This window comes from Dermacentor variabilis, chromosome 7 (assembly GCF_050947875.1).
Source record: "Dermacentor variabilis isolate Ectoservices chromosome 7, ASM5094787v1, whole genome shotgun sequence".
NCBI classification, from domain to species: Eukaryota; Metazoa; Arthropoda; class Arachnida; order Ixodida; family Ixodidae; genus Dermacentor; species Dermacentor variabilis.
In genome coordinates, this window is record NC_134574.1 from 153,342,822 (window position 1) to 153,356,355 (window position 13,534).

The 13,534-nt window shown below is 44.7% G+C and overlaps 3 protein-coding genes across 6 annotated transcripts in view; 2 read left to right on the forward strand and 1 right to left on the reverse strand.

Annotated features, from left to right (window-relative positions):
* On the forward strand, positions 1–2,607 carry Lipt1 (Lipoyltransferase 1). The gene is made up of 4 exons (XM_075699698.1): positions 1–590; positions 1,127–1,234; positions 1,545–1,579; positions 2,397–2,607. Exons 1-4 carry the CDS (start codon positions 105–107, stop codon positions 2,470–2,472), a joined length of 705 nt encoding a protein of 234 aa, XP_075555813.1. The 5' UTR covers positions 1–104; the 3' UTR covers positions 2,473–2,607.
* A 2,234-nt stretch (positions 2,608–4,841) lies between these two features.
* LOC142588181 (tRNA N(3)-cytidine methyltransferase METTL6) lies at positions 4,842–5,794 on the reverse strand. Its single transcript, XM_075699696.1, has one exon. It carries the CDS (start codon positions 5,791–5,793, stop codon positions 4,918–4,920), a length of 876 nt encoding a protein of 291 aa, XP_075555811.1. The 5' UTR covers position 5,794; the 3' UTR covers positions 4,842–4,917.
* Positions 5,795–5,899: 105 nt separating this feature from the next.
* LOC142588179 (dyslexia-associated protein KIAA0319-like protein) overlaps positions 5,900–13,534 on the forward strand; it is a 34,579-nt gene continuing 26,944 nt past the window's right edge. Inside the window, exons 1-7 of one of the 4 annotated variants that reach the window (XM_075699693.1) lie at positions 5,900–5,982; positions 6,907–7,102; positions 8,648–9,004; positions 10,625–10,691; positions 10,969–11,050; positions 11,802–12,002; positions 12,884–13,058. In XM_075699693.1, coding sequence (XP_075555808.1) covers positions 7,015–7,102; positions 8,648–9,004; positions 10,625–10,691; positions 10,969–11,050; positions 11,802–12,002; positions 12,884–13,058 — 970 coding nt within the window. In that variant the 5' untranslated portion in view covers positions 5,900–5,982; positions 6,907–7,014. Of the gene's footprint in view, positions 5,983–6,009; positions 6,245–6,906; positions 7,103–8,647; positions 9,005–10,624; positions 10,692–10,968; positions 11,051–11,801; positions 12,003–12,883; positions 13,059–13,534 lie in introns of those variants that run through there. The other 3 variants (XM_075699692.1, XM_075699694.1, XM_075699695.1) reach the window with 3 other exon arrangements.

Genomic DNA, 13,534 nt, shown 5'->3' on the forward strand with positions numbered 1-13,534 from the left:
GCATACGTCTCAAGGTCGAACCAAAATGGCAGCGCCCATGAGGGAGAGCACGCCTGCTGCTATCGCCAACTTTCGTTGGTTCACTCGCGATCGGCTTATCGAAGATGAGGACTCCCGTCTCAGTCGCTCGCATTCTGAGACGTTCTTACACCTCCCTGTCCACGTCGCCGGCGTTTCTTAGTGACGACAGCCGAGCCAGGGCTCTCGTGTCCACGTCGCGGTGCATCTACCGCAATCTCGCTCTGGAGCAGTGGCTCTACGAAAATGCCGCGTTTTCGCCCGGCTCACCAGGCGTGCTGCTCATGTGGTGGAACGCGCCGGCGGTGGTGATCGGGCGTCACCAGAACCCGTGGGTCGAGTGCAGCCTCAGCACGGCCGCTCGGCTCGGTGTCACCTTGGCGAGGAGAAACAGCGGCGGCGGCACAGTTTACCACGATGCCGGCAATCTCAACTGCTGCTTCATGGGCCACAAGCGCGGCTACAACCGCAAGGCAAACCTGCAGTTCATCGCCGACACGCTGAAGGCAGTCTGGGGTGTACAGTGCACCATCAACTGCCGGGACGACGTGCTCGTCCAAAACGCCTTCAAGGTGACACGGCTCGAGTGCAAGAAGAGCTGCGATAGTCAAGTTCACCTCTGTTGCTGTAGAAAAAGAAAAAAAAAAGGTTTATTACTGTAGTTAGTCGACGCTGAGCCGATGGGAGTGGAAAAGTGGAGTTGCTGAAGCCTCAAGCTAGTCTAAACAGTAAGACCGAACGGTAACAGGACAGTGTCCAGGCGAAACTAAAGTGTGTTCTCGGGATCAGGACACCAAACTCAAATAAAATACTCTATAGCGTTGTTTGCAAAAGCGAACTCTCATTTTTTAGGGAGTCATTATAATAAACAAAGTGCAGGCTAGAAACCTCATTAGCAAAATGAATAAACTTGTTCCATTCAGTAGCCCTTAGAAAGAAAACAATATACTTATTGGTTGCACATTTCTGAGGTTCCCAGATGTAATTGTTAATGCGCAACTGGTCATCCGTGCTCAAGCTTATGGAGCGTGTACAAAGAAGTCTCGTGTGAGTCTGTGTTCAGTTGGGAATCAGTTATCAAGGGAACCATGTTTTTGTCCTTCTACAGGTATCTGGCACAGCTGCCAAGATAGGCCACCAAAAGGCGTACCATCACTGCACAGTGCTTGTCAATGCGAACACCACTGTGATGCATCAAGTCCTAGGAGGACGCTATGTAAGTCATCTTGCCAATTGTTCAGCTTTGCGCAGTGCTAAGGAGCACATATTTTTAAGGTCATTATAAGAGCTATTTGTATTTCACTGCCAATCATGTTTGCGAGTCTACATGGCAAATAGTGTAGACAAGAACGACGGAACATATGCACTGTACAGTCTTGTCCTGTCATCTGTCGCCATGTTATTCACATGCTATTCGATTTCATATTCGTACAGTTCTGCTCTGTTCGAGTTACTGACTTACCTGGTGTCATTTTCAACACCCCTGGTGAACTTGTTGGTGTCTTTTTTTTCTCTTCCTATTACAGGTGAACCTCGACATAATGAACATGGGTATATTAAAGTAAATCTAAAATGTTTCTGAACAATATCTTCCAGCAGGTAACGAATTTATGCATATAACGAACATCGGATATAAGCAAGATATTTTTGTGTAGGATGAAACTCCCATTAAAACCAGGTTCGACTCTACTTGCGATTCCTCAGTCTACCTTTCCCGTGCCTTTCAAATCCCCTCCCCTTTGATGTAGATGAATGTTGTGCACCTTCCGGAGGAAGTTGCCAGTCTGTCTGCATCTCTTATGTCTCAGCTTCAGGTAATATTTGCTAGCTTTGTTAAATGTCATGTCCAGTTAAGAGGCTGCAGATGTGTAGCACTTTTTTTGTGCAGATGCTAATGACGTAATGTACATCTGCAGCCTTGTAAACAGTCAAGCCTCGTTTTAACGATGCTGCTTCCACTGCAAATATATTCTTTCTATCCGATATTCGTTTATAAGTATTCATAAGATGCGATATTGGCAAGAAATATTTTAGGTTTATTTCGTTATAACCAGTAATGCGTTATAACTATGTTCTTTATATCGAGGTTCTACTGTATATGGTGCAAGCAACTCTCAAGAACATTCTGATGTGACCTCGAAGCTACTGTACATCTATGAAGTAGCAATAGAGTGCATTTCAAATATACTGAAGAATATTAGGCAACATCATTCTAAGCGAGGAGCGATTGTAGTACAGCCACAAAAGCTGCAATTGTAGAATGTGTGCTAGGCAATCTACGATTTAGGATCATTGTAATACTTGAGATTTGCTGTGCACTATGAAAGACAGCATAATGTTGTTGTTTTTTTTACCTTTTTTCTTCCTTTACTGTTTAGAGTAACATTGAGAGCAAGGCAAGTCCAAGCGTGCGAGCATCTGTCAAGAACATCAAAGAGCTTTGCCCTCGTCTGACTGTGGAATCCCTGTCGGCCTCGCTTGCTACTAGGTTCAACCGCCAGCATCAAGACGAAGCAACAAACAGAGCAGAGAATCATGTTCTCCACTTTGTTGATCCATTAGAAGAACACTTCCCAGGTATCGATGCCATGTGTGAAAAGCTTCAGAGCTGGAAGTGGATATTTGGAACAACACCCAAGTTCACAATCAGTGAAAGTTTCCCGCTTCCTGCTTCACAGGCCAGTTCACTTGATCTTGGCGATGCCTTGGGACTTAATGCGGTGCTGAAAGTAGCGCTGACGAGTTACCACGGCCTACTGGAGGACATACACATAACACCGTGCCTTCACAACCAACGACTGCTGTCTGTGATATCTGACAGGATTCGTGGTGTGCGGTTTTTACAGAGTGACATTGCTGAAACATTCAAGAAAATTAAGGACAGCAATCCTGACAACAGTGACATAGTAGAATTTCTAGGAAAGTGTTGTACCACTCTAGCTGGAAATGCCCAGAGGTGATTGTTTGCCTGCATACTAGTTTTTTTTTTTTTTTATTGTCATATATGTCGACAGTCTCGCGTCACAGACGTACAGACCCAGTGGAGGTGTCCATAATTGCACTAACTTTGCCTGGGAGCACATTTGGGTCACTCATGCAATGGAGGTGGCAGTTCGGTGCACCACTCTAGCTAGAAATGTCCAGAGGCAATTTATTTGCCAGTGTACTAGTCCATTTTTTAAATTGTGCTTAATATATTGTCCGAGGAAAAAAAATATATTACGATAGCTTTATATAGTAGATGCGCAGACCAGTAAAGTTGCCAATAATTCTGCTACTGTCGCTGTCGAGCTCATGTGAGTCGCTCGTTCAGTGGAGATGACCACCCCTCTTGCTTAAACTTGGAGTGCCCGAACTGGGTTCCATGAGTGGCCAAAACGAATCTGACCACATCCCTTCTTAGGTGGATTATTAATTACCCCTGTTTAAATTACTAGATAATTTGCGCCATTCCCTTGTTCTCATTCTAACGCGATAGCGTTAAGGAGCTCGTGTCGCAGAAAAGCCGGTGTCGGCGTCCGCGGCGTTGGCCGTGAGCGATAAATCACGGCTGGCACTTCACAAATAAAAAGCAACTTCCAAGATGGGCTGGGTGGGAATCGAACCAGGGTCTCCGGAGTGTGAGACGGAGACGTTACCACTGAGCCACGAGTTCGATGCTTCAAAGCGGTACAAAAGCGCCTCTAGTGAACGCGGTGTTGCCTTAGAAACGAGCTGTTTCTAAGGCTCAGGCGTGCGTTGCTTGCTCAGGCGCACATTTCGTTGTCGCGCCGAACGCTGCGTTGCTGGACGCTCACCGCATCCGATGCGGGGCGCGTAGTCTCTGCGCCGTAGCCCTTTGTCTTACACCCCTTGGCGGGTTGACGGGAACGCTGTCGCATTCCACTCTTGAATGCGAAGCTTAAGCGTCCTCCAATTTTTTAAGCTGTTCAATTCATTCATTTCAACAATTATCATGAGGCATTGGATAAGCACATCGGTGGGAAAAAGCATGTGTGTGTGTGGAGTTGGGAGATTCAGAGGCACTCTGGGGGGACAGGTGGGGCACACCGTATTATGCGTGAATTTGCGATACGCGCTCCGGGACGCATTGGATGGCTTCGATTACCGCTGGTGAAGAACACATGCAGAACGCACTACAGGCAGACATGTTTTAATTCTGTGATGTCCAAAAGCCCCCCAGGCGTAGTCGGGCATGTCGCACCCATGACTTCATTGGATAGAGGGTACTAACTCTTGTTGTATTGTGATTACAGACTGTTGGCAGTGACAAGCATCTTGCACTGTATCTTCGCACAAATCCTGAAGACATGGATGAGTGCATGCGCAGAGAATGACAATGCGGTCACAGAACTACAAAATTGGTTTCTAGCTGGCAGGCGCCTAGAGGACAATCTTTTTATGCTGACTCAAACAGTGGAAGCAGCCTGCAAGAAGTCGAGAAGCCTCTATGGGTGGTTTCAGGACGTATCAAAGGCATATGACAGTGTCCGCTATGATCACCTATTTTCCACAGGATCACAGACACACGCATGCCTGAAGTACAGATTGGTCTGGTACGCTGGCTGTATGCTGGCCTTTTTGCCAGATATATATTTTCTCCGTCTAGGGTGCTTTAAAATAACCCACCTGTTACAAGGGGTTAGCCACAATTCATTATCATCATCATCATAGTCCGTTTATAACACCCCAAGGCCATAAAGCTAGGGAACACCTGGCCTACACCAACACTGACAGCAGTTACACCACATCTTCACAATTTCAAGTTTCTCACAATCTTAACATACTTTGCGTTGATCAACAAATCCGCTCAACACATGCACTTCGTCATGAAAATTTAATAAATGTCATTACTTGAACTCTAACGCATTTATATCTCTCTACAACAGCACTGACACCTCAGCTGCTTGCGGCAACATAACTTTCTTCTTGGGATGTGTTTCGTGGCTTCCTGAACTTTCCCTGCACAAATATTCGAGGCACACATATGCCTTCCTTCTTGTTTACCGTCTCACGACACACGTATTCGTTGCTCACTACTTCGAAGCCGGCGTCCAAGAACAGCCTTTCTAGAAACTGCTCTGAAAAGTAGAAGGCCCTTGTACCATCTTGGCGCACGTAGAAATTGGTGTCTATTTTGTGGCCGGGGGCAAATCTCAGCATCGCTTGGTCAAACAAGCCGTAGTCCCTGAATAGAACAAGGCCCCCGGGCTTCAGCGCTTCGTGCACGTTCCTCAGCGCTTCGCTCATTTTATCGGGTTGAATGGCAGACAGGACGAATATCATGGTGACGACGTCGACGCCTTCGCGAGGAACATTATCGACGAGGCGCCCCTTGGTGATGTCGCACTGGAAAGCCTTGATAGCGCGCTGGTCGTACAAGGAGTGCGCCTTCACGAACTGGACAGCGCGCGGTGAAAAATCGCAAGCGTATATGTAATAGCTGGTCTTTTCCTCGATGAGCGGGAATACGAAATTGCCGACACCGCAGCCGATTTCCAGTAGCACCGGCGTCCCGCTATCCGAAACGCCCGGCACGTCTGAACCGCTGGCGGCGAGTTCCTCGAACTCTCGCTTAGTCCAGTGTCTGTCCTTGAAGAAGCGAGTTTCGTTTCGCTTGTAGAAGAGGTCCCAGTTTTTCTGAGCTTCGGCTTCGAGCTTGAGTCTCTTGAACTCTGAAACCAAAACCGTATCCTTCGCGAGCTTGGCGGCTTCCTCTTGCGTGAGCGTCCGCGCGTAGTGGCCTTTCAACCCGCTGTTTGATGTCTCGGTCATACTTTGCAATGGAAGGATGCTTCACACTTATTCTGGAGTTGAGATAACTTTTCGCACGTAACCAAAGAACACAGTCACATGGTTTACTACCAGTACTACCTGATGGTGCATGCGGTTGACCATTCGATTGACGTATCTCCCATGGAGGCTGCCATATTGCTACTACCGATGCTGCTGGAGACTCCAAAGGTAAGACTGATATATGTTCTGTCATTTTGCAACGACAATATATACTGTCGAATTATCCAACAAACAGGTAATTTTATTTGCCTGTAAAGTGAAAGTGCTCGATATTTGCTTTGTGCGGTTTGTGCAGCAAGAAGCAAAGGAAAGCTTTGCGGGAAAGCATTCATAGCGATTTCACTCAGCCGTGCGGTGATCATCTGCTGCGCTTTCTGTCAAGCTAATGTTTAGGAACGAGAAGTTTCTTCAGCTTCTGAAGCCGTGAACGGTGAGCTAACCGCTTTCACTCACAAATGCTACGTGGTAGACGCGCAAAAGCAAATGCAGCATCGCAGCGCAGCATGGGAACAATTATTGCGGTTGCCGTTTGTCGAGTGTTTTGCCATGTTGACTGGCACTTATCGCAGCAGCCTAGAGCTGCGAACTCCACCGCATCATTTTCTCTTGCGGTCGTTTTCGTGCCCAGCAGACAGAAATTCCGATTTGAGTGCGTTTTACCAAAAGAACGTTTGTTCCACTCTATCGCGGTTTGGTGAGCGCCCGCTGCCGCAATTAAAATATGCATATAGTAGAAGGAATCCGGTATTAGCGGTGTGTCTTTCGCGTCCTTGGTACACTTTCGAGTGCGCGCCCAATTCCCATATGGCGAGAGATTTGGGTATTTTTCTATTTCTGGCACTGCTTCAGTATTTTTCTGCTAATATTCGAAGAAGGTGCTGCTGTTGGCTCGCTTATACCAGCACGCAGCAACTGGGAACATTTTTTTAAAACTTTATTTCTTTGCTTGCGTGCAGTGTTTTAAGTTTCAGTTAAATGAAGTCTTCTCTGCAGTGAGCTATTGAGTTGCTGAGTCTGCTGAAGCTGCTTATGTGTGTTCTACATTACGTACGTTTCGGTAATTTAACGCGTGCATCCTCCTCTGCTTTGCAGGACTGTCGTCTGTTCAAAAGTGAAGCGAAGGAAGTGGAGCTCATTTCATGAGTATAACCAGTGATATCGCTATTTTAATGTCGATGTGAACATTGGCTAGCAAGAACAATGCTTTTTTGGAACATGAGGTGCCGGAGTAGAGTTCTACAGATCATCTGGCTTTCGTCACTGCTTGTCGTCAGCAGTACTTTGGACAGTGAGTTTGGTGGTCACACATGTTTATTCTCTGTGTTTTCTCACGTGAAGTTCCTTTAGTTGTTCTCTTTTTTTCGTTCGCGTTATTTGGCACGTCATGTCGGTCATTCTGGAAGCTCTCGGCATGTTTGATGTTGATTGCTGGACAACTCACACGCGTATCCTGACTTTTACTATAAAGTTTGTAATCAGTACAGTGTTGCACATTTAGTACAGCAATATACGTCACAACTTAATTTTAACATAATGGATATAGCGAAAAGATATGGTTGTGTTTGGAATTGTCTGTCAGTACCGATCTGAATGAGGGTTTGGTTTTAATAACTACACATTCCCAAATAGTTCTTCGTATAGGCTATCTTAATGCAGAAGTAAAAAATTGAATAGGCAATTTATTTTAATTATGTCGTGGCTGCAATTGTGGTTGATTTCCATGGCTTGCTTTTGTTTGTTTCAGTATACATGTGCAAATGTCATGTAACTGGCAATCTGCTCATAAGTGCATGAATCATTTACTGTATCATGTCTAGCTACCAAAACTCTGTAGATCCATATTAAGGTATTTTGTGTTAGTTGGTCTGTGGTTTTTTTATTGCCAGCATGCTGAATGTACACGTTCGCACTCTTTATTGAATCACATAGCAGTGTTAATGAAAAACACTTATCATGATTTTCATTCATACATTACGGGCTATACTTTCTAATGATTTATTTCATTTTCCATTCTTTTTGCCTTTTGTCATTAGCTCAGACAATTACATGCCACTGTTATCCCTGGAATCAGCAGGTGGGATGCATAATAAAAGGAATGGAAAATGGAATGGGGCATTATAAAATGTACAATTTTTGCTTGTGATCCCAGTGAATAATTTCTTTGAACTCTGTCTGTGGCTTATTAAAATGCAAACTGGTTAACTATGCTTAGTAAATGCTTTTTATGTGTGTTCATACCTGGGTGTTTGCTGATACCTCACACCTTGGTATTTCAAGGCTTGTGAAGTATTTCATTTTATTTACCTGTCATTTTCAATTCCCAATCAAAGTGTTGTGAACATGATATGAAAAAAATTGTGTAAACAAATATTTAAATTATAGCATTTGCACTTGGGAGACAGTGATAGTGCAAGAAATGTTAACATGCTCCCTCTCTTTGTAAGCTGGAGGTTTTACTACCAGAGAATACAGCCAGTGCTATACTCAGAAATATTCTTCCGGGGGGGAGGTCATGTACCCGTTGTGCCCCCCCCCCCCCCGGCTACACAATCGGGTACAGCATAAAATGCAAGAAAACTGCAGGCACGCAATGCATGCTCAGAGAACTTTCATTTGGAGGGAAAACATGCTGTTACTGGTGATACCTTTCATTTCTTTGAGAATATTCTTGTATGTTGCAATTAAGTTGCTGCCCATGGGTCTGGAATACCTCTGTCTATGCTTGCCTGGTGCAAAACGTATAGCTCTCCATAGCAGCGCATTCTGGTTGGTGACTGCACTTTTATTTTCCTCCTACCTGCCCCTGTTGTGTATCAACTCACCCGACCCCTAGATGATCTCGAGGGTGAGGACTTGGCAGCGGAAGAGGAAGAAGACGAGGATGAATTCGGTGGGGGCGACGCCGGTGGCGGGTTCTGTCCCGACTCGCTGTTCCCGAAGCTCACGCTGCTGCGGCATGTGACTCCGCGAGGCAATGCCAGTGCGGGCCGGTTCACCAAGGTCGCGCACGCCTCGAGCCTTACGGACTGCACCAAGGCCTGCTGCGAGCAGGGCGCTTTGTGTAACCTCGTTTTTCTGCACGGCAGTTCATGCTTCCTCGTACGGTGCCACTCAGCAGCTCTGTGCCAACCTCAGCATCGGCCAAGCACCAAGTTTGACTCTAGCTTTATGGTGATAGTGCGTCCTCCGCGTAAGTCACTGCGGCAGTCACACGGACAGAGTTTGCGAAAAGTTTCGAAGCCGCTGCATGCAATACTGCAGCTGTCATTCAGTGGTCCGAACGCCACCTTGAGCAAAAATGAACTTTGGCTGCATGAACACAGGGAAACGAAGTAAAAAGTGTTCATATAGGGTAGCACATTTGCGATGGGTGGAAGGATCATTTCTTTGCTGCCCTACACTAGAATTTAACTTCTGAGTTCCTTGATAATACAAATATTTCGGTTATAACGTCGCTGAAGACCGTTCTCAGCACTGCTAATAGTACTTTTCGCTGTCTTTGTGTAATGTGTTTTCTCTGTTACTGTGTTCTGTTTGTCTGGTTCCAAGAACATCATATTAATGTCTTGAATACTATGTTGGCATTGTGTGGTGGCAGGACAGTGGCTTTGAAACTTTTAGCAATGGTCTCATCTAGCCTTGGTTCGTTTGTGGGGCGGGTTGATTGCCTTGCATCCACCTTTATCTTCATTTGCTTAGTTTGTTCGGTGTAATTCCTGAGTTTCCTGTTGCATTACATATGTGCTCACTGTTTGCAGATGAGGACTTGGTTTATATGTTGGGCATGCCGGTGCATTCTGTTCTGTTTATCTCCATGCTGAGTTTTTATTTTGGTTTAACATTCCCTGCATATATTTCTTTATTTGAAACATATTCATGGTTGGTGTCTGGATCTGTTGAGGACATTTGTTGAGCAATTCAATGTTTTCGGTTGTCTGTAGTACGCATCAGAGCGTGAGATACTTGTGTGCAGAAGTGCGGATGTTTGTTGACTTGGTCCTCACCGCCTGGCAACAGGCATTTATGCCTGGCAGCTTTCTTGCTTTCCACTTGAATTTCTTCAGTTTGTGTCTTCTTCCTTGGTTACACACAGTCCAATTCGTTCAACTTCTTGCATACTTTCCTTGTGGAGTTGTGCATTATGTTGCTGGCTTTCTCGTTGTAGGCCTCCTTGTTTGGTTCCTTTGTTGTCTGGTAACTTGTGTGATCAGGCACTCACACTTTTTTGTTGTGTTCTGCGTCACGTGAATTGCTATTCTGTTTCCCCTTTTTTTTTTCCTTTTAAGCTCAGAAGCAGGTGGCTGAAAAATTCTGTATTTCCTATTGAATACATGTTTGCTACTTCCTCGTGCTTTCTTTTTTTATTTTCCTTTTTTGCTGCCCCATCTTTTGTTTCTGCCTGAGAGAGGTTGGCTTCATCCTTGCCATCTGTAAATTTTTTTTTAACAGTCAGCATGCAGTATCTGTGTTTGCACCTCCCTTGCTTTACTTATTTTCATGTAAATGTTTCGTTTTTCAGTAGCTGTAGGTTTTTTTAGCACTTGCAGATGTTGTTGCCTTGCTGCCCTCCCTTGATTGATTTGTTATGTGAGAACCCAGAACGGCACAGACTTGCTTTTCTCTTCTTTCAGTGATTATTGTCTTACTCTCTGCTTGTCTTAGCTTTGAGTTATTGATTGTACACTTAAAAGTGTTTAGTCGGTAGCACATTTACGAGATTAGATTAAACTTGATTTATACATGGTTCTCTGCCACTGCAGGTGCCTATACTTATAACATCTTTTTCTTTTTATCTCTTTCTCTCTTGAAGAAAAAGGCTCATCAGATTCTTCACATGAATGGACCACTCATTCAACGCCAAACTCTGATGAAGACACGTAAGCCTGTATATTTGTTTGACTCCTGTTTGTCTTGTCTTGCTGTGTTATCTGCGCACTGGCATATGTACAGTCATATATATATATATATATATATATATATATGGCATATGTATAGCATGTCGGGACCATCGTGCCACCTTGGAACCTCTGTGACCTGTGTTGCAGCTGATATTAAACGTGATTGTAAATGTCACACTTATCTCTTGTAGCAACATGCTTGGCTGATATGCTTTTGGTTTTCAACATCCCTCATTTTTTTATTTTTTTTTTTCAGATTATCTAAATCGCATGGTTGGAAAAGCAGCAAAGGAAATGGGGACTCATCCGAAGGAGCGCTGAACAGCTCAAGTATACTGGTATGGTTTCTCCCACGTTGTTCTTTTCGAACGTTTTTTTTTCTTTGCTGCTGTGGATTGAGCCAGCTGCATGACCTACTACGCTGGACATAAGTTTTGCATGCAAAAAGTAGTCAGCACTGCATAGGACAGGTGCACAGATGAAAAAAAAAAGGTAGATGGACAAATTTTGGAGAGAAACTGAATGCTGGTCACAATAGTCCTTGCATATTGCTGTCGAGTATATGGCTATCCATTCGTTTAGATGACCTTTTTACTTTGAACAGTTATAACTGCTTTGTGAAACACAAGATGCAGCTTCTACAGCTACATGCTTGGAATCAAAAGTTCACCCTTGAAGTTGTATGGATTCTAGAATGCTAGTAAAAGTCAACAAGTGAGGTATAATTGGCATTGGAAATAACCTGAGTGGCCTCCTCAACACTGCATAAAGTTAGCCTCGATGGTTTGAAGTCGACATGCCACTAACGGGACAACTGTGTGATGGCATGAGTGGCACATTGTCTCTCTTTACTGTTTCAAGGTGTGGCTTTGCCTGCAGCTTTCATGCTGCGAGTTAATCGATCCAGCTGCTATGGACAGCTAACTTGATATTTTTGACGAGCGTTGCAGCCTTATTTTATATAGAGTGAGCATATGTCAGCACGTTTCGTCAACATATTAAGGAAAAACCATGAAGAGTTTCGTGCATCACTTGCACGGGTCTGGCTGGTCTAATTTCTGTATGCATGTCTTGCATGCCAACTGGAAGGTCTCCGCCAATCAAGTGGTGGTGGGGGACACTGGGCGCACGTGTGTCTACGGGATACTGCAGCAGTGTCTTAAGAACGAGGAATGTGTCACGTCTGGTCAGCGGCGGCGCACGGGCACATGCCGCTGCCGGCAGGGCTTCAGCCGGGATCCGGTTTCGGGGTCCTGCATGGAACCCCGGAACATCTCCCTTAGCAACCAGGTACGTGGGCGTCTGCTGGGGAACTGAAGAAAAGACAGTCTTCTGCAGAAGAGCTTCGAGTGCACTGCACTGAAATTTAGTGAGGGGTATCGGTTCATTTGCCGGTTGCTCATTTATGATGAGTCGACTAAGCATGTAATTTGTGAATCTGTCAGCAGTGGATTTTTAACTTTCTTTTTTCACTGTGCACATTTGAATGCAAGGCATACCACTGCAAAATTTGGAAACAATCTTTGAAGCATACATACCCCAGAACTTTTAGGTTACAAACCCATTTCCTGTATGTTGCTAAGTGATCAGTCAATAGCTGCCAGTTTTCACCCAGTGTTTGTGACTTGTTCAATTGTTGTTTCATTTTCTACTTTGTCTTTTACTTAGTGTGCTCATTTTTTGTTATGTTCTTTGAGCTATGTGCTATAGTTACAAAAACTTTCTGTGATAGGTTCGAATTTTCACAGACTATGCACTGGCATTCATATTTGACATATTTAGCTGTTGCAATCATCTGTTTTACAACTTCTGTCAGAAGAGTGCAGTCTGATTGTAGTGTATTCAGTTACGTCTGTTACAGTGACATTTCTCATTTTCTCGCAAGAAAGTTGTTTTCCATCAAATGTCTTGTCTATCATGCTACTGCAATCACCCAGATCTACTCCCCTGAGCAAAAGTATTGGACTAAAGATTCCACGATAAACCCAATTTTCTTCTCTGCCTACAAATGTAACTTGAAATTGAGGACTGCTCCTCCGATCTTGGAATTGCGGACTTTACAGTGCACTTGCCATTTTCAGTTTATGCCTCTGAATTAAGAATAAATTCAGCTTTTTCGGCAAGCCGGGCAGTTCATATACTTTTTCTCACTGGTTTTTCACCATTTGCAGGCTGTTCCCACTACACCCCCATTATCATCGTCCACAACAAAAACAGCGGCTGCCGTCTCGCCAACCACGACGACACCCTATCCTCTTATTGTGTCAGCCGGGGAGAACAAGGAACTTCACCTTCCTGAGAATGAGGTGGTTCTCTCGGCATATGCTCTCCAAGGAGGTGGAGATGGTGAGTCCAGTCGCGAATGTCGCTAAAGGCCTCTGCAGAAATCGCCTCGAAGTTTTGCTTTCTCTAGTTATCAAACCTGTTGTGCGCTTAACAAAGTCGGCTTGATAAATTCTCTAGTACAATGAAGCCCTTCATAGTGAGTAACTTGAGGAGGAGCTGAGTGTTTCCTATGTTGGAGCGTGGTTCTACTTGGAAGTTCTTCAGAGCCTCACTAACTACTGAGATTGCCTCTTTGCTGGAAGAAAACATCATAGCGAATAAATAAACAGTAGGGTAATGTGTAACGTACGTAAATTAAGTTGTGTAGTTAAAGTTTGCACCAGCGCTCAGACACTGGTGCTTTGGCGGGCTATAAAGGCAGTTGCTTCCGTGAACTCTGTGTTGTTGCCATGGTTCAGTTGTCATGCCATTGACATAACAACTGGGAAGGCCACTGTCTGTTAATAACAAGGACAGTTAAAGAGCATTTATTCCTT

Coding starts and splice junctions, on each gene's coding strand:
- Lipt1 (XM_075699698.1), top strand. CDS start 105: ATGAGGACTCCCGTCTCAGTCGCTCGCATTCTGAGACGTTCTTACACC. Junction 591..1,126: donor TCGTCCAAAACGCCTTCAAG/GTGACACGGCTC, acceptor GTCCTTCTACAG/GTATCTGGCACAGCTGCCAA. Junction 1,235..1,544: donor AAGTCCTAGGAGGACGCTAT/GTAAGTCATCTT, acceptor TTCCTATTACAG/GTGAACCTCGACATAATGAA.
- LOC142588181 (XM_075699696.1), bottom strand. CDS start 5,793: ATGACCGAGACATCAAACAGCGGGTTGAAAGGCCACTACGCGCGGACG.